The sequence below is a fragment of the Canis lupus genome, chromosome 14 (assembly GCF_048164855.1).
Source record: "Canis lupus baileyi chromosome 14, mCanLup2.hap1, whole genome shotgun sequence".
Classification (NCBI taxonomy): Eukaryota; Metazoa; Chordata; class Mammalia; order Carnivora; family Canidae; genus Canis; species Canis lupus.
In genome coordinates this window covers 14685772-14711035 of record NC_132851.1, presented here as the reverse complement: position 1 = coordinate 14711035, position 25264 = coordinate 14685772, and the positions used below count along the sequence as shown (strand labels likewise).

General features: G+C 34.6%; 1 protein-coding gene across 1 annotated transcript in view; it reads left to right on the top strand.

The window, feature by feature from the left end:
- CSMD3 (CUB and Sushi multiple domains 3) overlaps nt 1–25264 on the top strand; it is a 1168727-nt gene that overhangs the window by 737318 nt on the left and 406145 nt on the right. The window contains exons 14-16 of the mRNA XM_072774281.1: nt 9823–10005; nt 15083–15409; nt 18318–18512. Of these exons, the coding sequence (XP_072630382.1) occupies nt 9823–10005; nt 15083–15409; nt 18318–18512 (705 nt within the window). The remainder of the gene's footprint in view (nt 1–9822; nt 10006–15082; nt 15410–18317; nt 18513–25264) is intronic.

Genomic DNA, 25264 nt, shown 5'->3' with positions numbered 1-25264 from the left:
ATGTGTGTGGATACTTGAAATGCAAAGATCAATAAAGGCTCATGAAAGAAGATAAATAAGTAAATAAATTATAGTAAGTATATGGGCCAATATATAACTATTCCCTTATGCATATAGAAGCCCAAAGAAAGGAAAAACTAACTGTGCTTGTAAGCTCAGGACAGTATTTATGGAAAAGTATAGTCTGACCTTGAGAAATACATGAGAATTTCCCAGGTTTTACATACTAGGAGAATGTCTTATTTCTGGGCAGAAAAGATGACATACCTAAAGCCATGTGGGTGTGAAAGGGAACAGCAGGTTTCTCAACATGCAGGACACTTAGGTAGCTTGTAGAAAAATGAAGGGTGACAGGACTGGAGAGATGGAAAAGATTTAAATTATGAGGGCCTTCCATTAGAAAGGATTCGAGGAGAACTGAATAGTTTTAAAACCACCCTGGTGCCATGCAGAGGTGGGATTAATGTGTTGAAGTGTTGGAAACAAAAAACCTTTTTTTAAAATTAATGTTGCCATCTTTTCTCTTCCAATACTGGAATCAAGTTAATTCATCTATTTTCCTTAATTATTCCAGTACCAGGCTCCCATGATCCTCTCCATCCTTTCTCTCAAACAGCATGGAACAGTGGAAAAGAATGTGCTTACTGGAGTCATGTAGATGTTGAATTGAATCTCATTTGAGTTATTTCTGTGTATATGAGTGTGGTCAGCCTCTCAGAACCTTGTTTTTTCATCTATTAAGCTAGAAGAGTATGCCTCACTCTCAGTGCTGCAGTAAGAAATCTATGATGTAAAACAGTATCGTATTTAGCAAACTTCTTGATAAATAATAGTCACTCAATAATGAGAGCTAATATCTTAGCCTCCTAAGAATCACACTTGTGTTTATACAACTATTAGGTAGCCCAGTCCCTTACCTTGTCCATTCATTGTTTGCAAGAGATAAGTCACAGGTCCCAGCTTTGGCTCCCTAGAAAACAGAGGCTAAGGCGTAGTTACGGACTATTACTATATGGGAGGAGAAAGGTAGTACGGTTCCAAAAAGATGAGAGAAAAAAGAGATAATAGGGAAAGGGAGGCATCAAATACAGGGTGATATGCTATTGAGTATTACTGAGTTGGTCACAGCCTCACAAGAAACACCAAACCACATAGGTTTGGTTATGTGGGCCATGTGGACCATGTGGGCCAGTTGTGTTTTAGAGCTATCTTTTGGGGGAAGAGAGGTAAGCAATTAATCCACTGATCTCTTCTCCTTTCCTGCCTTTCGGTGATCAAAGTTCATCCCTCAGGCATTTTTTCGACAATTCCAGGTAGCATTGAAACCCCTTGAGGGAGCCTTTAAGAAGATCAAACTTTTGACAAATCCTATTGGATCAAATCTGGTAACTGGAGCTTCTACAGTTTCTGCTGCAATGAACAAGATAAAATAGACTGTGCTGATTGTTGCTCCATGCCCTAACCACATACAGGCTTGAGACAACAGGTAATGTTAGGAGAGCTGCTAAGAGAAGTGGTCCCTTTTACCATATTCCATTTGGTAGAAGCTAGCCATTAACGCTGCCCATTAATCAAAGAAAGGAGAATTTGATTCCACCTTTGGATAAGCGGAGCATCAAAGAATTTACAGACATTTTTTAAAACCACCACAGAACTGTGTGAAAGCAAGATGCAAATATAATGCCTCATCATTCCCAATACTTCGAGTTTACTAAAACGGAGACTCTGTTTCACAAAACCACACAATAACCATCCAAATTAGAAAGTTACCATTGATATAGCATTATCAAGTAATTCACAGGCCCCATTCAAATTTCACTAACGATCCAAAAATGTTCCTTTTCCCTTCCTTGTCCAGGATTCAACCCACAACATGATTGCATTTATCTGTCAAGTCTTTTTGTAGTTAGTAATATGTCCTTCAAACTGAGTCCCTACAGTCTTTCCTCCTGTCCAGATTTAGACCCTGCATTCTTGACAAGAATACCACAGAAATTACTCTCAGTGTCTTCATGCATCTTATCAGGGAGCAAACAATGTCTGTATATCCCACACTGATTGTGTGATCCTTGATCACCTAGTAAAATTAGTGTCTTCTGGAGTTGTCTATGGTAACATCATCATTTTCTCTTTTGTGATTGATAATCCAAGGTAATCCAAGACTACACTGTAATCTTGTTTTTTTATCAAACATTCACCCAGAATCCAAAATCACTGCAATGGCTACCAAATGTTGATCTTATTTTTTTTTGTATTAATTCTACATTTTTTGAAACTGTCATTCTACATGTAGAATTTTATCTTCCCTCTCATTTGCATTACATTGAATTAAATCCGTTGTACTAAAAAAAAAAAAAAAAATGAGTTGTACTCTATCATTATTAGTGTTAGTTTGATGGTGAAACTGTTCCAGCATGCCCAGTGGAGCCTCTTCAAGCTTGTGCTTTTGATAGTCCCCACTGGTCCTAAAGCACTTTTTATCTTTTTTTGGACACATCAGTTTGTTCTAGGGTTGCATTGTTCCTTTTCTTGTCCAACGCTGGAAGCAACCTTCCTGATTTCTTTTAGTAAAAAATGGCATTTAGAAACCAAAATGTAGGTACTTAGTGTGCTTGTTGCGATAGAGATTTATTGCTTTAGTATTCATAGTGGATGAAACTAGAAAATATGTGTGCATATATGTGTTTGATATATATATATATATGTACACATTTTCATCTATATCTAATCTGTGTATATCTATATTTTACATGAATTCACACAGTTCCTCTACTTTAGTTTCCCCTTGGGATTCTTTGAAGCCTTCCCTTTTTTACACCCCTTTTGGATAATTAGAAATCTGGTTGCTCTTATCCTGAAATTTATGCTTTTCACAACCCCTCATATATACTCAATCTCCCAACCTTACTGGCTGCCTCCTCAGCCTTACTTCTACTTGTCTGACCCCCAGACACATCACCTACTTGACCTCACCACCTCCTCAACCCTTACTGACTTTGCTATAGGCTGAATCCTTATGTCCCCTGGAAATGCATATGTTGAAATCTCCTTCCCAATGTGATGGATTTGGAAATGGGGGTAATTGTTGGTAGGTGATTAGGTTACCAGAGTGGAATCACAATGAATGGGATTAGTGCCCCAGAGAACTCTCTCACCCCTCCCACCATGTGAGAACACAGCTTTCAGAGAAGACAGCTTTTCCCTTCTGGGTTCTTTGTCTGATCTCATAATTAAGTTGACAGAAGACAGATTGACAAAGGAAAAAATGTTAATTTCATTTTTACGAGAACCCCAATGATATTAGGATTCTTGACAGTCAAACAATTGAAGTTTATATAACCATCCTGAGCTAAGAAGGTAAGAGGGGTCTGGGAGTTCAAAGGGGAGGAAGACAATTTACAGATATATGAAGAGACTTAATGTTTGTAAACAGTGTTTGCCCTGCTGTGCAGACATAATGGAACACAGAGAGAAATTTGAACAAACAAGCCTTGCTGAGCTCCTTCCGGCTTTACCACACCTAGCTCATATTCTTTGTAGTTATTTTCAGTGATAGCTGTCTACCAGGCCAGGCCCTCTATCTAAATGCTTTCAGGCAGTTAAAAGGGAGGCAAAAAGCTCCTCCTGAGCCCCTTGGGCCCTGATTGACTTTAGCTCAAAACAACCCACACATCAAAGTGGCACACTCTGGTATGACCTGCCCTGGATCACATCACAGGACCACATCTCCTGTCTATGACCAGGAGATAGGCTGTCTCCAGACACCAAACTGCTGGCATTTGATCTTGGACATCCCAACCCTTACGACTGAGAGAAACAAATGTCTGTTGTTTATAAACCCAGTCTATGGTATTCTGTTAAAGCATCCCCAATGAACTCAGCCTCTTAACTCCAGCCAAGCCATCACCTATAGAAGGAGAGAGAAGCAAGGAGACTGCATATCTTTTCTGATATTACTCTTCTTCCATCTAAATGCTTTCCTTCCTTCCTCTTCTCCAGTTCACTAACCTAAATAACTAAGCACAAGGATCACCTTACCTATTTGCCAACCTCCAGCTCCAAGGGGGCTTAGATATACCTCTTCTGTGCCCTCATTTAAGAGCAGAGGATACATCTTATTTAGTTTTATGTCCCTAATGCTTAGTATTATTTTGATAAATATTAGACATATGTTTCATAAATAGATAATTAAAGAATGAAAATTCCTTTCATATAGCTTACTGACTAAGACTTTTTGGGGCACCTGGGTGGCTCAGTTGGTTAAGTGTATGACTCCTGATCTCAATTCAGGTCTTTGTTTCAGGGTTGTGAATTCAAGCCCCACATTGGGCTCCATGCTGGGTGCGGAGCTTGCTTAAGAAAAAGACTTTACTATGCACCTAAACTCTGCTATACACAAATTCTGTGAAATTGTCAAATTAGTGTCTTTGTTTGGGCTGTTATAACAAAAATGCCATAGACTAGGTGGCTTATAAACAATAGCTTATGCTCTTCACTCAGAGTCTGGAGACTAGATCAAGGCACTGGCAGATTCAGTACCTGGTGGGAGCTCATTTCCTCATTCATAGATGGCTGTCTTTCCCCACATCCTCAAAGGGCAGAAGAGGCAAAGGAGCTTTTAAAGGCCTCTTTTAAACGGGCACTAATCCCATAAATGAGGCTTCTATCCTCCTGACCTAATCACCTCCCCAATATTCTATCTCCAAATGCCATCACATTGGGGATTAGGTTTCAACATATTAATTGGGGGGGGGGGGCAGGAATTATTCAGTCTAAAGCCATACTTACCTTTTCTGATTCTCACTTTTCTCATCTCTAAATGGAGATAACAATTCCTTCACAGGGTTGTTATGAGGATTAAATTATATAATTTATGTTTTAAAAAAAAGATTTCCACAGTGCCAGTATAGTTTCCATGCTCAAAAAAATGATAGCCACTATTATTAGTTATTGTTTGTGACTGTTTCTACTGTAACAATCATGTTACATATTAATTATTTTTTCAGATATCAGTTTCACCTCTTGAAAAAAAATTTCAAAGGCAGTGATATATAATAGGTATGAATTTATTGTAGTAACTGCATGTTGTTTTTCAGTCTGAGAGTACTGCAGCTTCAAAATTACATATTTATTTGAAAATATGTCTTTGATTTTTAAAAATCAAGGAGCAAAAAAACAAAAACAAAAAACTATGGTTTCAAAACAGTAGAATAAGCACTTACTTTCAATCCTAACCCAAGGGTGATAGAAAATATATTTTAAACATTCACTGAAACTGAAGCATAGAAAGAGGAAATGTCAGTTGTTATGAGGCTGTAGGGGATCACTAAGAAAAAATATATATAAATAAACATGTAAAGATATATACAGAAGATAGAGGTAAACTGAGAATTTCATAAGCCTCTTTCATCACAAGAGGCTATTGCTATAGCTTCTGCATAGGAAGCCACCAGACATATTGGGTCTAGAAAACACCAGGGAAGAGTCTGCTGGCAATCCTGAGAAACTGCAGCGATGACCCCAGAGGAAAATATTTCAGCTACAGAGCCAAATGCTCATATATGGAAGGAGAGTCCAGTGAAGTTGTCAAGAGGGAGAGCTCCCCAACTCAACATGAAGATCACAGAAGTGAACTGTACCATAGATCAACAGAGGGGATCAATAAAGGGGAAAGTTTATACCCAGAACTACAAGGCAATTCTGACATGAGAAGAAGTAAGTCTGAAGGTGGGGGATGTTGAAGGTGAAGAATGGGGACTGAAGGACCTGCAAAGTTACAGAGAAGCAAGCAAAGAAGAACATTTATTTGAGAACTTGCTCAAAACCAGCCATCTTGTTCTCTCAACTATTTCCTCCTGCACCTTCATCACAGGCTTGACAACAGGCATGATTTACCATGTTCTCCTGAAATGTGCAGCTGCTTTTTTCATATACTTCTGTTCATACCCAAGGAAACATTTAATAGAGGAATAAGAAAATTATTTTAAAGAATTATTAGATATCTTCACAAAAGTTAAGGGAGAAACCCATGAAAAAAATAATAGGAGGTTATGAAACAGTCAAACAATCATTAAATGTTCAAGAAATGATGACATAATTTTTCAGTATATAGGTTGAATTGGGATTAGATAACCATCCACAGTGAATTAGTAAATCAGAATATATATACATATATTTACATATATATGCAGAATAGAGAATTTCAAAATTCAAGAATGCAGAATAGAGAATTTCAAAACTGAGAATTTGAAAGATTGAGTAACACAAAGGCCAAATCCCTAAATTCCAATATTCAATGTAAATGACTTTTAGAGATAAAAGTATGAGACAGTATTTTAAAGGAAAATATGGTAACAATTTCTTAGAACTTAAAAAAAAGTTACAAGTTATTTGATAGAAGGAATCGATGAAGCACCAAGCATAAAAAATATTAAAAACCAATACCTAGGTAAATGATAGTTACATCAAAAATAGCAAGTCTAGGGGCATGTGGGTGGCACAGTCAGTTTAGCCCCAACTCTTGGTTTCAGCTCAGGTCCTAATCTCAGGGTCTTGGAACCGAGCCCGACCTCTGGCTCTTCACACAGCATGGAGTCTGCTTCAGATTCTCTCCCTCTCCCTCTGTCCCTCCTGGTTGTGTATATGTGCTCCTTTCTCTCTCTCTCTCAAATAATCAAATATTTAAAAAAACAAAACAAAAAACAGCCAGTCTAAAAAAGAATACTTCAACTTATGGTAAGGGAGAAGGAAATTGCAAGGGACAGATAAATTATAAGAAAATTAAAATCTCTTTGGTATCATATTTGTAATCAGTAACACTGAATGGATAAAAGATCAGGGGAAAAACATACTCAAATGCTGATAGAAAATAATTTTGAATTAAAATTCTATAATTTATCAAGTATCATTCAATAGTGAGGGCCAAATAAAGACATTTTATGATGAAGAAGAATCTGTTCTTTCAGTAACAGAAACAATTTCAATTTCAAGGCTTGAAAGTAATACAATTTTGTGAGCCTGCTAACAATGTCATTTTACCATAGCCTAGCATGTAAGCCCATCTACTCCCACTCAATATTTTCCCCTAGAGCATGTATCACCTTCCAAAATAAGATGTTATTTACTTCTTGTTTATTATTCATAAACTTTCAGTGAAATATATGGTACAGGAAAGCAGGAATCATTCTCTATTTATTCATTGATTTTTCCCACATTCCCAGAACCAAATCTATAATATCATAGGTATTCAAATAGGTATTTGCTGAATAAATTGAATGACTAAAGGGTGGTTTCATATATGTGAAGTGAACTTGATTCAACTACAAGGAAATATGCTAAATTCCATTTCTGTTAGGAAGTTTAACACAGTTCTTTTAGAAATTGTCAAAGAAGGAAGACAAAAAATAATTAAGGGCATAAAATAATTTCAATTTGACAAATACAACAAGTTGGATTGAATATATTTTACTGATTTATCCATTGTAAATCTGAATATATTTATATCGAATACAATATAACATTAGAAATCAACAAAAACAGGATGCCTGCCTGGCTCAGTCAGTTGAGTGTCTGGCTCTTGATTTCATCTTAGGTCACAATCTCAAGGTCATGAGATGGAGCCCAGGGACTGGCTCCATGCTTGCTCAGGATCTGCTTGATATTTTCTCTCCTTCTCCCTCTGTCCTTCTCCTGCTCCCATGCACACTCTCTCTGGAATAAATAAACACAATACTTTTTAAAAAAAGAAATCAACAAAAATGTGATAGCACTGATCCATAAATTTAAAGTCATTTTGAAATTATTTATGAGTTAAAGAGGAAATCAAAATGGAAATTACAGACTATTTAGAAGTGAACAAGGAAAGTTCTCTGTATCAGAGCAGAACTCTGAGGAAAATTTATAGATTCAATTTTGGTTTTTTTTTTTTTTTTTTTTGGAAATAAAAAGAACTGAAAATAAACTAATTTAAAAAACCCTAAGATTTCAGCCCAAGAGGCAGAAAAATACTGGCAAAGTAATGCAAAAGAGAGTTGAAGATGGAATCCATAAAAGATAAAAAGGAAAGATCTTTAAACAAAATTAAAACAATAGAATTGATCAGCAAAAGTTGGTTCTTAGAAGTAGACTGATAAATTTGGGAACCATTTGTAAGTATGAGCAAAGAAAACTGAAAGACTAATCACGAGTAAATAGCATTAGGAGTGAGATTTATGACATACTTATGAAGAGATATGTAAAAATCCTGTAGCACAATCCTATTACTACTAAACTATTTAAGTGGCAAATGTCACTTCTCTAAATATATAATAAGTAGCCAATATTGCCCCTTCCTCCCTAACCCCCCCAAAATACCTTCAGTAGAAAAATAATTTTAGAAGAGATTAAAATGGTAGTCAGATATCTACCTCAAAATTATACCAGTCTCAGCCAGCATTTTTTTTTGGCAAGTTCAAACACTCAAGGAACTAGTTTTCCTGTTATACAAACTAGCCTAAAAACTACTGAAAAGTTGCAAAATTACAAATCTCTCTTTCTCTGATATTAAATCTGGATAGGAATACCATAAGAAAAAAAGGAAACTAAGTAGCCTAAAGTCAGTATAGCATAGGGAAAATATCAAATCCAGTGTATTAAAGGAATCATTATAACCATCTGTGCTTTCTGCTAAAAATACAAGGGTATTCAAAAATAAATCCAAAATTATAGTTTGGCTGGAAAAAGAGCAAGTTATAGAATAACAATGACAATATACTACAATATAAATATAATACATATGTAAAACAATACTACATAGTTGTAGAGAGGATGTTTTTATTTACATAATAACAGGTGTTTATAATATTCCATATTATATATATGCCTATGCATAGTTATGAAAGCATGGGAAAATAATTGGAAAGACCACACTAAATTGGTGCTGGTAGATTTTAGAAAAACCAGGAATGTGTAGTTGTTGGAATATCAGGATAGAGACCATAACTTTATCTCAAAGCTTTGTCTTTTAATTTTAATTTTAATTATTTGCTGTAGTTTGCTTGAAGACAACTGTATTAATGTGATTTCATGCAACTGAAAAACCAAGACAACCACCACAATAATTTACTACTGACATTCATAGCTTCACAACGAAGATTCTAGGCATTTGGAGTCTCTTTGAATATAAGCTAAAAGAGTGCTTTTATATGCTCTTAAGAGAATTGTTTCAACCTTTTAATTCATTTTTGGAGGAACGTATCTGGATAATTTGGAATGCAAAATAGATTTCTGCCCTAATGCATCTTTTGACAGGTGTCGTTGGGGGAAATAATTGAACCAACAAGTGTCAGGGAGAGTGGCAGAGCCATTGAGAAAGGTATTCACTAACTGCTGTAGGGATATTGAGGCACAAAATGTTACCCTCACATCCTGGTCATGATCTACAGATTTACTGTGTCATGTACAGATAACAAAAATAAGAAATGTTTTTGGGATTTGGGGAAAATACACACATACGTATACCTGGGTGTATATGTGTGTAGTGCAGACAGAAAATTTAAATCTTGCCATAACTCTTCTGTTAGGCACAACCTCTAGAATATACTCTAATGACTTCAGCTTCCCCATCTACAAAATGAGAGAACTATATTGATTGTTTTCTAAAGATCATGTCATCAAATTATAGTCATAAGAGTAACAAAAGGGAAAAAAATTAAGGTTGGAGAACACACTCATTTTTGTTCTGAAATATCTCAGATATGCGAGGTGTACATCTACAAAACTGGTTACATGGATATCATATGCCCCAAACCCTTGGAAGGTGACTTGTATCTTCTGTTTTTGCAGAAATTGAAAAAGAAAGTTGTGGTGATCCTGGTACACCCTTATACGGAATTAGAGAAGGCGATGGATTTTCTAATCGTGATGTTTTAAGGTTCGAATGCCAGTTTGGGTTTGAATTAATAGGAGAGAAATCCATTGTTTGTCAAGAGAATAACCAATGGTCTGCAAACATACCCATCTGTATCTGTGAGTACCAAATGCTTTGCTTTCAGATAGCATATGTTACCCTGTCCTTGCATATAATTGCTTTTGTAATTAATTGCAAAGAGCTGGAACCATGTAATTATTTTTGAACGGGTAGCACTTTGTGATACTATCTTTAACAAGTGTGCTTATGCCAAATTATAAATTTCATTAAAGATTTAAATAAAGTTAACATAGTTCACTTGGTAATTGCAAAGTATATATTACATGTGTTCTTATAATGTTTTATTGGTGGCATTTTATACTTTATAGATAGCATACTTATGGAAATTATACATCTGAGCTAATTCTAGTAGACTCATTTATTTATTTTAACAAGATAGTATATGCTTATTTTCAATCAAAAACACTTAAAATATTTAAAGCTTATATTCTATGTATAATGCATTAACTTATTTTTTGCTTGTAGATGCTCACACTAATGCATACTTATGTACCATTTATTTATAATGCACAGAAAAAATTCATGAATGTTCATGATATACAGTATGCTTGTATTAAAAGAATGTATTTCTTCAAATACATTAAAACATTTCAATATAACTACAGCAAAACTATAATTTGTATTATCTATTGATACATTTTTATTTTAGTTTCAGTTAAGTACCAACAAATGCAACTTATCAAATATGGGTACAATATTGAAAATTTTGCATTTGAGCTTTGACTGTTCACAAATGGAGATATCAATATTCATGAAAATAAAAAATAATTTTCTGATTTTCAAATATAATATTTTTTCATCTATATCCAACTCTCACAGTGTTTTTCATTTGTGAAACCCTTCATTCACTACAAAGGCACAAACTTTACTTCAATATTTAACTGGTTTAAAAAGTCACATTTTTCAAGACCTATATTTCATCTGAATTATAATACATGCTGAAAAATATATATTTTCCCTTATTCAAAATGTTGCTTATTTAACATTTTTAAATTATTTAACATTTTTAAAAAGTGATAGAACTTTTACTTATTTATTTATTTTTAAGGTAATAGAACTTTTAAAGAGGTAATTTTCTAATATGTGTTTTTGCATCGTTAAAAAGGAATAAAATATCAAGCAAGCATTACTGTTTCTCGGTATGATGTCTGGATACATATTGCCATGATACTTAATCTTAGGTTTTAGCAAAGTGGGCATTTTTCAAATGTGGCAGAAATTTCCCTACTTAAAATATATTCTGCTGGCTCTTCAGGGAATGTAGGAGAGGAAGAGTGCATAGACTTCCTCAATAGAACCCTCTCCTTTTAGGCCTAGTGCTCATCCCTAACCAAGATCATTGTGAAGTTCCTGCTGTAAGAGAAGAAAATGTTAGGGGAGTTTGATTTGATTCCATTAGCATTATCTTTTTTTTTTTTTTTTTTAAGAACTTTATTGAAAGACTTGGTGCCTATTCTTTTTTTTTTTTAAGATTTTATTTATTTATTCTTGAGAGACACAGAGAGAGAGAGAGAGAGAGGCAGAAACACAGGCAGAGGGAGAAACAGCTCCATGCAGAAAGCCCCACGTGAGACTCCATGCCGGGACTCCAGGACCACGCCCTGGGCCAAAGGCTGAGCTAAACCTCTGAGCCACCCGGGCTGCTCCCATTAGCACTATCTAAAGCTTAGTGATACTTCCAGAGTCTTCTTTGGAAGATCTTTAGCTCTGGATGTCCCTCCAAGGAGACAATGTTGTATAATATTGAAGAATCTATTAATGTGGTATATCACATCAAAAATGAAACTCTCTTTAAGTCATTTTAAGGGATGCTAGAATCCATTTAGTAAAATATTTAAAATAATGCTGACTACAGCAAACTCTTGAAAAACCTATAAAACACTTTTTTTTTACTATTTTAAAAGTAATGAAGACCTGCACCTTGTTATATGATGAATATGTAGCAATTATTAGTTTCATATATACCAACAACAGCTAATTTGAAAATGTAATGAAAAGATAATTTATCAGAAAAATAAAATTAGAAAATATGTAGAAATAATTCTTACATAAATCCAAAAAACCCATAGAAAATTTCAAATTTATTCAGAAAAGGAAATTTTATGAGAAAAACATTGAGATAGATGCCATCTTCCTGAATTAGAAGACATTATATAAAATATGTTGAGCAGCCCAGGTGGCTCAGCAGTTTAGCGCCGCCTTCAGCCCAGGGTGTGATCCTGGAGACCCGGGATGGAGTCCTATGTCAGGCTCCCTGCATGGAGCCTGCTTCTCCCTCTCCTGTGTCTCTGCCTCCCTCTCTCTCTGTGTGTCTCACATGAATAAATAAATAAAATCTTTAAATAAATAAAATAAAATAAAATAAAATAAAATAAAATAAAATAAAATATAAAATAAAATAATAAAATAAAATAAAATAGAATAGAATAGAATAAAATATGTTGTTATATAGAAATTGCTTTCAATAACTTCAATAAAAATCCTGACATACTTTCTTTGTGAACACACATTCACATTCTTTGTGAATGTGTTGACATGCAGCTAGGCAAAAACAAAAACAAAAACAAAACAAAAAACAAAACAAAACAAAAAAACAGGCAACAATAGAATAGATGTGAGAATTTTTAAAAGAAAAGTGTTTATTCGATACTAAAGTATAATATTGAGTTGCTACCAGAAATTAGTGTGGTACTCACAGAAATATAACACTGAGTCAAAGGAAGTTATATTAAAAACTGCATCTAATATAATTAAGGGTTTAGAATATTACATTGGCATTGACCTATTCATCTGAGATGAAAAATTAGCCTGATAGTTCTCAGTCATCCCTTGCTAGAATGGGGGTAATTTAGATCAGAGATTAGCCAAGTGGGACAAATCTGGCCTGAAGCCTCATTTGGTAAATAAAGTTTTATTGGAACATAACTGTGTACTTTCATTTACCTATTGCACGTGGCTGATGTCCTGCTACAGTGACAGAGTTAAGTAGTTGCAAGAAACCATGTGGTTTGTAAAGCCAAAGCATTTACCATTCCTCCATTTACCGAAGTTTTCTGACGCTGCCTTTAGATCAAGGGCCATAGAATCAAATGATTCCAGGATGCAGGCAGGTAAAAATGTGAAGAGGAAATAGGACTAGATATGTGTGCACCCATTATGGAAGTAGTAGGGGACTGGAGTGCATTAACTTTCTCAAAGAAGTTAGAACTCTGGAATTTTTCCCCTCAGATGTGAAATAGGATGATTTTAAAATTGATTTCAAATTTTTGACAGGTATAAGAAAAAATTGTACCAAACACATTTACTGGATCCAGCCCAATGGCTATCAGTTTCCAAGAGCTGGTTTTAACTCCTCACATCATTCCATCCAGAAGAACAAGCAAATTTAGGTTAGAAACTATATGTTTTAAATGATAAAGATTATACATAGGTAGTAATAAATAACTGATTATATATAATTCCTATCATTCTTTGGCATATGTTAAATATTTTACACATCTTATACATAGGTATAGTTATATTTTTGTCTTTTTGTTTCTGTAGATAGATATTTGTCTAATTTCTGAATGCTAATAAAAGATCTAAAAAGCAATATAAAAAATCAGAAGAAGGGATCCCTGGGTGGCGCAACCGTTTGGTGCCTGCCTTTGGCCCAGGGCGCAATCCTGGAGACCCGGGATTGAATCCCACGTCGGGCTCCTGGTGCATGGAGCCTGCTTCTCCCTCTGCCTGTCTCTCTCTCTCTCTGTGACTATCATAAATAAATAAAAATTTTTAAAAAATCAGAAGAAATTATTATTTTTAATACTCAAATCAAAACAAATTATTTATACTAAAATTATTAACAAAATAATGTATGAATATTGTGTAAATCATAATATTGAACTAAGCATTCATAATTTTAAGTGATCAGAGTTCATGAGCCTGTAAATTCCAAAAAGAGAGAAAATGGAGAAATCTTCAACTTTACAAGTAGCAAAGAAGGGCAGATTAATAATATGTCATTTTTCTTATCAAATAAGGAAGGTCAAATGATCATATTTTATGCTGGTAGAGCTATATACTCCCTAATATATCCTTATAGTTCAGAATAAGTTAATACAACTTTACTAGAAAGAAATTTAGCAAAATATTTTCAGGCTTAAATTTCATACCCTTGTAAATTAAATTTGGTGCAAAATTATATGAATTATATGAATTATATGAATGAAAATTATGTAATGAAAGCCACTGGAAGAAAATACATCATTATTTTAACTATGATTTCCTCTTTTTAATAAGACCATTTACTTTTCTGTTCTTTACCCTTTTTCTACTTCCTAAATATTCTGTGTGATCATTTAGCCCAGATGTTTTAAAAATTAGAAGAAAACTGGGATGGGTGGACCAGGGGCAGAAAGAGACTTCATCTAACTAAAGTGTGAAAGTTTGTCCAGTGTTAACAACTAGTGGTGATTGCTACAAAAGCTAATTTTTCTCCTTATCTGTGTTTTAAAATATGAGAGCATCCCATGGCCATGGTAAGAATGAAGCTCTCCTAGTTACCACCCTCACCCCAGGTTTCATCTGTGCTACAACATCCCTGTTTGTTAATATCCAAATAATATTTTTTGTCTTCAATCATTTCATGAGCATTATAGCTTTATATGGAAATCTCTAAATGTTTCACCTCTGTTCTTTCTTAAGCACAGAAACAAAACTGTGTAGAACTCTAATACAAATATGATAAATGTCTAAATAAATTGCCTTTATTACTCCGATGATACTTTTGTGCATACTTAAGCATACAGTCATGTCATGCAAAGTAACAGTTGCCTTTCCTAATATATGAAAGTGGTAACATTTTTTCTGTTTTATAATTTACATTGTTTAATATTATTTTTTCAAACTGCTAATTGTTTATCATAGTCATGAAAAATAAGAATAAAGAAATAATAAGGATATAAAGGATATAAAGGTATAATAAAGATAAGTATAGTAAGTAAATAAGGTTAAAGCATAATAAGGTATAAAATAAAGCAAAATAAGGTATAATATTAAAATATAAAATAAAGCAAAATAAGGTATAATATTACTTTTGAACATTTACTGTATTTTATAATCTTATTTTAACAGTTCCTTGCCTGTCTAATTTTACTGCGCCAATGGGAACAGTGCTGTCTCCTGATTACCCAGAAGGATATGGAAATAATTTAAACTGTATCTGGACAATAATCTCTGATCCAGGGAGCCGGATTCATCTTTCTTTTAATGACTTTGATCTGGAATCCCAGTTTGATTTCCTTGCCGTTAAAGATGGAGACTCTCCAGACTCCCCAATTCTTGGAACCTTTACTGGGGCTGAGGTGCCTTCCCATCTTACTAGTAATAGTCATATACTGCGATTGGAATTTCAGGCAGACCACTCAATGTCAGGACGTGGCTTTAACATCACTTATAACAGTAAGTTTATTTTTTCTATATAATGTATTTCTACAACATAAAGCTAGAAAGGAATCATGTAAATCAGCTCTCCTCCACAGAAAAGGAAGCTTGAACAAGTCCTATATATATATATAAAATATTGCTAAGGATAGTCATTCAGTTTGCAATTTCCAACCATATTTTATTCCCTCTTGTGTCATTTCTCTGTGAGAGACCTCAAATTAAGGAAAAATGTTTCAAATATTATAATATCAGCCAATACATTATTTATTCTATTCAATCTTATAAGCATAAGTTCAAACCTAACGTATATCATATACTTTGACCATTATTGGTATGCAAACTTAAGGTAAATAAATCTTTCTTTCAAAATATTCATAAACCGGGGCACCTGATATGCGACTCAAGGTTGCAGTTTCAATACCCATGTTGAAGGTAGAGATTACTTAAAAATAAAATCTTAAAAAACAAAACAACATATTCATAAACAAAAGGAGGACCTTAAACAAATAATGACAACACAGAATTATAATTCCAAAGACAAAATTCACAAGGCTGCAGAAACATTACAGAGCAGGCAATCATTAGCTTAGGGACAGCAGACCACTGAGCTGACTTTGCAAAGTCATCATGGGGGAAGTACTTTAGAGATTAAGAGTGTCATCTCTGCACTGAAACTATGCAACTTCAAATCTTGGCTTTGCTCCATTTTTAGGTTTAATAAATGAGCCTCATTGTTCATATCAGTAAAACCATTTTAGGTTTCTGTAAGGAATAAATTAGATGATGCATGTAAATAATTTAGCATAGAGTATATGATACCTAGTAAATGTTAAATAAGAATTAACTGTCATTGTTTAGTTACCTATTAGTTACCTAAGAACTATTATCTTAACATCTTATTTACTTGTGTTTATTATGTTGCTTTGAGATTTTTTTGAGGTTATTGAACTCTTATCTATCACTCATATTCTTTGTATTTTTCTGAAAAAATGATATAAATATAGTAAAAATATGAATCACATAAAGGAGAAAATATCTTAGTACGTTAACACACTTACATATAGTGCCTCTGTTTGCAAACGTTTCCTAAAGCTATAGAATACTAGTGACTTTTCTTGTTTTTTTCCCTGAAGCTACCACACTCTGTCAGGTATTGACCAACTTGATGAGTTAATATTTGTGTCATATAACAATAGGATTATAGTTTCCTGCTCTTTAAAGAGAATGGCATCCCTCACCTCCACCCCCGCCATTCAATGCTGAACTTTGGCAATTAGTAACAAAAAGCAGTTATTGCCTTTTCAAAGTGTCACTGGTGGTGAAGTTGTCAACATGTAATTGCACATTATTAAAGTAGCTGTGACATGTGTCACACAGACTGCTGTATAAAATAGTTGCTTTATCTGAAAGTCCTCAAAAATATTTCACATAAAATGAAAGATATATATATGATAAATATATATATATGCACTTATCTATTTATTATTTTTATTTTGTCTTAAATGCATATTATTTTTAACTTTAATGTTTCTGGTACCTTCAGGATATTATGGAAATAGATTCTTTGTGTCTTGATCTGTTTCTCTAGTAAATAATTTAATCTATTTTATTCAAATTCTTACTAATGTTTTCTACTGAAATTTTATTTTTCCTAAATAAATACCTATCAGACATTATATATAGGAACAAGTTTTAATCAATTGAGGTTTTTCATTTTTTTAACACAACAACAAACAATAAGTAGAAAAAAGCATACCTACAAGTATATTTTTAGGTATATTAGAAGTTACCTTAATATTCTTCTGTATTGCTTAACTTAAAAATGAAGAGAATGAATAATAAAAGTTATATAATTTATGAACAATATGAAAATGATGATTAGTGAGATAATTTCAAATAACTTGATGTACTTAAGCAGCATGAATATAATTGTAAATAACTCATTAAACTATGTTTTGCACATTTAGACTTTGCTATTTTTAAATGTTTTTCCATTTATATCATGCTTATTTACACATTTATGGTGCATATTTGTTGATCCAGACGAGTAAAGAGAGAAATTTGGAGGGTGCGTGTAATCTATAATCTTGAGAGATTCAAATAAGCACATGGTCCCTGCACTTCTGCTACTTGCTAAGGCTAAGCTAAATATATCATAGAAGACACAAAATAAAATAGGAAAATGACCCTGAACTCAAGAATTCACATTCTCTTGAGACCTGAAACAAAAAACCCAAGATATAATATGTTGTTGAGAAAAAATGAGAAGCCAGACTGAAGGATACATTTCAATCCTATCTCTATGACCTGAGGCAAGCTACTTATCTTTCTCTGAATCTCACATTACTCTTTAGAGCTCTAAATGTTAAATGAGATTATAACTTTTCCAAATCTCCTATCACTGTCTGAAACATGGTAATTGCAAGAGTTAGCTCCCTTTCCCTTTCCTACATAGCAGAAAATAGATGACTAATGGAAAATTATAAAAAAATTTTAAGACTTTCATACCAGATTGGAACCTTTCACTATAACTTCACAAGACTGTCTCTCCATTCCAATGAGTGAATCACAATAAAAGTTTGCAATGAGATGTGGTCAACCTGCTTTGTACTTAGAATAATTAGAATTCTAATCAGTTTACACTGGAAATTTTTACATAGCTTAAGTCTAATGATCTCCAGAAATAAGCAGAAGCAATTCTATTTTATATAATTAATACTTTAAAAATAATTACACTATTTTAAAACAATCACACTTGTTTACATCATAGGCAAATAGATTGTGTCAATGGAGAACCATCAATTTTTTTAATAAAAGTTTTTCTAGAAATAAATATAATCTTATTTAAAATCAGTTTTTCTCATCCCAAATATATAAGAATCCCTCTCATACTGATTGTATATTTTTGTTTGCTCTTCTCAAGCATTTGGACATAATGAATGTCCTGATCCTGGAATACCAATCAATGCACGGCGGTTTGGAGACAACTTTCAATTAGGAAGTTCAATTTCGGTTATTTGTGAAGAAGGATTTATTAAAACCCAGGGAACAGAAACAATTACATGTATCCTTATGGATGGAAAAGTAATGTGGAGTGGACCCATTCCAAGATGTGGAGGTAAGTGCAATGGCCAGTGAAAATTATAACCCGATCATCATTGTGCCCTAGAAACCATCACAGGGAATGCATTGTTTACCAGGACTGTTGTAATCTTTATCTTAAAATATTATTTAATATTGTACATAAGACATATGTAGTTAAATTACAGTTAGTGTTTCATGTTAAAATTAATTGTTTAGAAACTTTCTTAGAAGTCCCCTTTTTTTCTTTTTTTTTTCTAGAAGTCCCCTTTAAAAAAAGAGCTCTTATTAAAAGATATACATTAAGATATGGTAAATCTTGGTCGTATGTACAAATTCTCTTTTTAACTATAGAGTTATAGTTTAGTATACTTTATACTCTAGTCATCCTTTTTTCATGGTATTTTAACTATTCACAGTATAAATACTTAATTTTTAAAATGTGTTAACAATGGGGAACCTAGGCGGCTCAGTAGGTTAAGCAGCTGACTCCTAGTTTTGGCTCAGGTTATGATCTCAGGTTTTTGAGATCAAGCCCCATGGCAGGCTCTGTGCTCAGTGTATTGTGTGTGTATGGGGAGGAGATGGTTTTGCCTGAGATTCTGTCTCTGTGTCCCTCCCTGTAGCACTCGCTCTCTCTCTCTCAAATAAATAAATAGATCTTTTTAAAAATGTCAACAATGAATAATTGCTATAAAGAAATAACAATAAATCAATGTATGCTAAAGCAGCCATTATTTAAAATGTGTAATTTTTGAGGGCAAAGTTTGCTAAACACCTTTTCTTTTTCAATTTTGATTTGCTCTATAAGTTGTAGTCAAGGAAGTTCAGGGCAATTTATGCACATATGTAATGTGTGTATGTGTTGTGTGTGTGTATGCAATGTTTGAAAGTTTATATCCTTAAATACATGCACTCATATAAAGTCACAAATTATATTGCTAAAAAGAAAGAATGATCCTACTTAAAATATATCATGTATAGTGTACCAATTTAGAATCTATGGTAATGTTTATATGAGGTATGGAGCTTCAATTTAGAATTATCACAATAAGAATTACCATTCTGAATTCTACTTTTCTCCTTCCACTCCAGTACCTGAGATTACATATCTATTTTATTTAAAAAGATATAGAAGAAGTTTTACTAAGGAATAGATAGATGAACCAGAGCCATGAAACACCTTTTAACAGATCATCATGTAATGAATAGGTGATGCTTTTTGAGGAATTTCTTCATTTTCTTACTTGCCCAATTTTTCTTCTCACCTGTGTCCAAACTGACAATGAAAGCTTTTTTGCCGTTTTCTTTCAATTTCTAGCTGATAAATTGAGAATATTTAATCTATAATTTTCAGAAATATTACAAACTTCATTTACTAATACAGCCATTACCTATAAATGCCACCCTATGTTGAGTTAAACATTTTCATAATGTCTCATGATGAACTAACCCAGACCATGCAATTATGTTTTCCTCGTAGCTCTTCAACTAGCACCTCCTTCCTCTTCTAATCACTTTCTCATTTGTATTATCAGGGGGCTTAACCAGATGACTCCACTGTTCTTTTCCAAACCTCAGATGTTATGGGCTTTGTAAGAGGCTACCCTGGCAATGGTTAAGACTGCACTATTATATATATGTGTATATATATATATATATATATATATATAGAAATAACATAATGGAGTTGCATTATAAAGGGTGAAATAAAAAAAGAAAGAAAAAGAAAGAAAGAAAGATGGAAAGTAGTGTTCATTTTTTTCCCCATTATACTTTGTCCCTGAGCTCATTCATTCCTTTAATCGTAGTTCCTAACTCAAATTTGGAGAATCATTCTGAAAAGCCTACATTAGTATTTGAAGGAAAAGTAGATGGGAGAAATTTTGTTTCAGACAAAAGGAATGAACTGGAGTGGAGGATAGAGGGTCAGGGGTTGATGACTAACCAGTGGGGTGCAGAACATGGCATGCTATGTAAACAATGCTAAATGGATTAAAATTATCTGTGGCCAGCAGGAAGCCACTTCAGCTCAGAAGTGACATGATCTGAGCCTCTCCCTCCTCTGCCCTGGTTGTTGTATACAGTTCAGTGAACAGACACAGAGACCACCTCCAGGGAGTTGTTGAGGCTGTTTGGATCTTCCCCTGCCTAACTTGGGGGTTGGCTTAGAGGCTGCTTATTTCCTAGCTGAATGAGAAGGTAAAAATAATGAGTTTGACCTCAACAAATCATTTTATGAATCACTGCTTAATTTGAGAGCAATTTTAGCAAGTTTTTCACTGTGAAAAATGAATGGCTTTTAACTTTTAGAAATGAGTGAAACGAATATTCCAAACTCTAATTAGGCACAGGCCAATAGGCTCTTGAGGCATCTTCCAGAGAGCTTTGTGAAGTTTCCAAAGGAAAAGAGTATTATTTTCTGGGTGTTTGAGTGAAGTTACATACACTTGGCTCACCTGCCAATTTCTGGATCTAACCCCAAAGTGGGAACATGACTAAGAATGAGGTTGGAAAAGAGGAAGAGGAAGAGGAAGAGGAAGAGGAAGAGGAAGAAGGAGAAGGAGAAGAAGAAGAAGGAGAAGAAGAAGAAAAAGAAAGAAGAAGAAGAAGAAGAAGAAGAAGAAGAAGAAGAAGAAGAAGAAGAAGAAGAAAAGAAGAAGAAGAAAGAGGAAGAGGAAGAACAGGAGGGGGAGGAAGAGGAGGAGGAGAAGGAGGTTGGGGACAGGGAAAGCAGAATCAGAGTGGGCTGGAAGTGATTTTACTGTGGCACTTGTCAGGTCACCAGCCATATCCCAGGCCATATCCCAGGCCATGTTGCCAGGCAGTTTCCACCAATAAACTAGGCTGCTGTCGACCCCTGTATAGTTCACTCTGGCTGGTTTAATTTCTGAGACTCTAATTAAGGTTTGTAAAGATTTCCTTTAGTTTTAGTTTTGCCTCAGTTCTACTTAGATGTTAACAACAAAAGCCTGAGACTAGCTGAGGAAAGCTTATTCTTTTTCTTCCCTAATGTGTTTATGCTTTAATTGTTGTTGATCTGTTTTTAATCACCCCTCTCCCTCCACTATTCCCCAACTTGCTATACAGTCTCTCCCACTGACTCAAAGAACTATGTCTGGGAGTCCTCTCTGCCTGTCTTCTTTGTCCTTTACACCTTCCATATTTTGACAGAGAAGTCTTGCTTATTATTTATTGTAATTTATCTTTTAGGGCACTGTTACAGCCTTCAATACAGGCTTGATGTTTTAGATAAAATGTTCTTTATCATCATATTAAATATTTTATATGGATGAAATACGTACATGTGTATGTTCTGATTAATACAGATAACTATTTATATTCTAGTCTGTTAATACAAAATATCCAAAATTAAATGTATTGTTAAAAGTTGCTTGTATGTATGGATTGTTGTGTGTTAATATTAGAAAGTAGGAAGTTGCTTGTTTCCATCAGGATTTATAAAGCAAGGGAGTCAGGATAAAATGTTTTGATAACACAACACAAAGCTCTAACCTCTTTAAAGATTGCCTTCTCTCTCCACACACACACCCGCCCAACTAATCTACTGCAATTGTCTAGAAATTTAGGCATATTGGCAAATTAGTAATCCACCTGCATCAACCAATCTTCAACCCTAAAACTGTAGGAAATCTTTGAAAAAAAGTGAAAGGAAATGTTTGATCAATCATAGTCCTTGAATAAGGGTTGGTGAGCAGAAAGAGAGAAATGAGATCATAATTTGATACAGTTCTATGATCCCACAGCTGAACTTGGATTCATTTCAGGTAGCTTAAATGCAATTGTTGGACTGAAGTGGGTTACACATTTCATTTACTGACCCGAAGTTCACCACTGATGCATTAACCAAGGATAGATTTAAGTTATCTTTGTGAAAATTTGAACCTCTTTCTCTAGAGTGGGTTGATCAAATCTTCTCAAGAGGAAGAATGATTAGAGGCATTCAAAAGCCTTGGGATCTTTCAGTTTCACTAATGGAAAACAAAATATGTGAATTCCTGTAATCAGCATTGAAATCATTCACTTTGAATTCCACAAACTCAGTGTGACAATCAATGACTTCTTCACTTACCCTTAAACTGTTGCCTGAATATAACTGGCTGTATCTAGGGCCAGTCTCTGCATGGTGTCTCCTTCAAAGATATATCCTACAGCCACGAACAGTGTAGATGGTTATCATAGGTCTACCTTAATGGGCTGACAGAGAGATTTTCATGATGTGCCATGAAAGCTTCCCAGCTCCCACTGACTCAAAAATCCTCTTCCTCCGTCTCCACCAGTTTTCACTCATAACAGCTGCATAAACATTCTCCCTCTTTGTCCCCTCAGGACCCCTCTGGCCTCACATTTATTTCTTTTTCTGCACAGCCCAAACCCCTGTTGGGCACCTGTGAGCCTCCTCATAAAATACAACCCTCAGGAAGTGCAATTTTCTTTTTAGAATATTTTCCCTTGGATTTTCTTCTTTCCACACCCTTTTTCTTTTTCCTAATACGATCAGAATTTCTCTCAAGGGTCTCTGAGGGCATTGTGAGGCTCGCCGTTTCCTTCAACATCCTTTTGACCAGCGTAGGTGCTTGAAAATTTGGAAAAGGGGAGAAAGGAACACAGAATTATTGTGTTTGGATCAATTTCTCTCCACACCTCGATGTATGAATGTATCTTCTGAAATATGGGTAAGATGTTGCTTTCCCTTAATTTTCTCAAGGATATAATGTATAGCTAGATTTCCTTCACAGTACCAAGCGATGCAAACTGGAGTCATCCCTAAACCTCAAATCCTAGAATCTTTTTCTCGGTAATATCCCAGAGCATTTCTAGTTTCTGGAATGTTCCTTGTGAGCATTCTGCATATATTGCTATACAGAAGGCAAAACTCAAGGTACAATATTTGTATCAGAGAGGTTTCTTTACTGGGCTTTGGGAAACTCACTGGTCTCTGACCACCATATTCTGACCGCCCAGCTCCAAAGTGCTGAGACAACTCTGCCTTATTGTCTATACCTCAAATGATCTGAGCATCATTAGATTCATGGGTCCCTTTGTAATATGGTTTATGTGTGTGGTCATTTGGTCAATTGGCTATAAGTCCATTGTAATGTGAACCAGTTACAGGTGCTTCTGATCCTCCCATCTGTTCATACCTTTGCCCAGTGGATGTCTTGCTTTTAACAATTTATTAAGAGGTTAACACATACGCAGAAAATGCCATTCCAGCATTTGCACTCAGCTCAGATTCATCTGGATATTCGTATCCTCCAGGGTGGTGAGCCTGACTGCCATTAGATGGAGGTTTCGATGGATCTGTGTCCACAAATAGTAGCTAATGCCCATTGCTATAGATAAGGAGTCATAACCTCAAATGCTTACAGGAGCAAAGCAATAACAGAAGCAAATTAGATGGGCTAAATAGAACAAGCTGCCCTCCTAGGGAGAGATGTGATTTCTCACTTTTTTTAGAGACATGGTTACAAATAAACATTCCTCTTTTTTAACATCAATAATAACAATAATAAATAATACAAAAATGACATCACTGACACTGATGACAGTGTTCCCATTAGCCATCACAGTTCCTTCATGCACACTAGAAAAGGGCATTTTCCAAGAGGAAGATGACTTGAACTAGTGATTACTAAGGTCACTTTAATTTGAAATCCAACAGTAGCAATCAATCACTTGAGGACTGTGCCAGGCCAATGGAGCAGGTCAGAAGTTATACATCAACCTCTCCATTTTGAGAAAGCACTCCAGTGTTTCTTAACTCCAGTTAAGAAACTGGGTATCCTTTGGACTTACCTAAGAACTACTTTCCAGATAGTTATATCATGAAAAAAATGTTTTAAGTTCCTTCTATTTGTGAATTTGTGTAACATTGTTCAACTCCAATCCTCGAGCACCTAGAGTCTAGGCTGAAGCATCCTATTCTGTGAACAGAGCATTCTCCCCAGATTGTCATTTCAATCCAGAGTAGTGTCTATATTGTCCTTTTGGCTTTGCTTTGGTATTCTGCACATGTCTGATTCTTTTTCACCATTTGGCACTCATTTTTTTCTAATAATCTAGCTGCTGCTATGGCTCAATTATGTGGTATGATCTGATTCAGGTGGACTTGGGCACTGTCCAGGTTATTCAAGAAGTTTTAATAAATAACAGAGCTGTTTGCTTTGCTTTCTTTAAGAGTTAAGATATAAACATTTTATATAGTACAGTAAATAGAAAGCTTCCTGAATATCTTCCTAAGCCATATCTCCCTCTATTTCTTCCTCCATCCCCCACCCTCCCATGGTTAAATGTAAAAATCATCATCTCCATCATAATCATCATCATCATCATCATCATCATCATCATCATCATCATCTCTCACATGCTTACACACACAGTCCTATCATCACTAAGCTGTGCTCTACCTTCCTATTTTTCTTCTCTCAGCCCCATGCCCTTGCTTACATATATGTAGCTCCTCTCTTCCACATTTAACCCTTAGACTAATACAAGACCTACTCATTCCACTGTGCTCTGTCCCCAGGAAAGAGTAGTTTATCCCATTCTAATAGTTTCAGTTGAGATTTTATCTCCTTGGAAGGTTGGTAAATACAGTTCTCTACCTCATTATCAGGAATCATGCATTAGTTTAAAACAATGAAAAAAGAGAAAGATCAAATTTTTGACATGTCTTTTCAAGCTAATCTCCGGGTTGCATTTCTACTTTATGAATGCCTGCTTCAGTATTTGCCAGTAATAAACCAGCGAATGAATCCCAAAGAA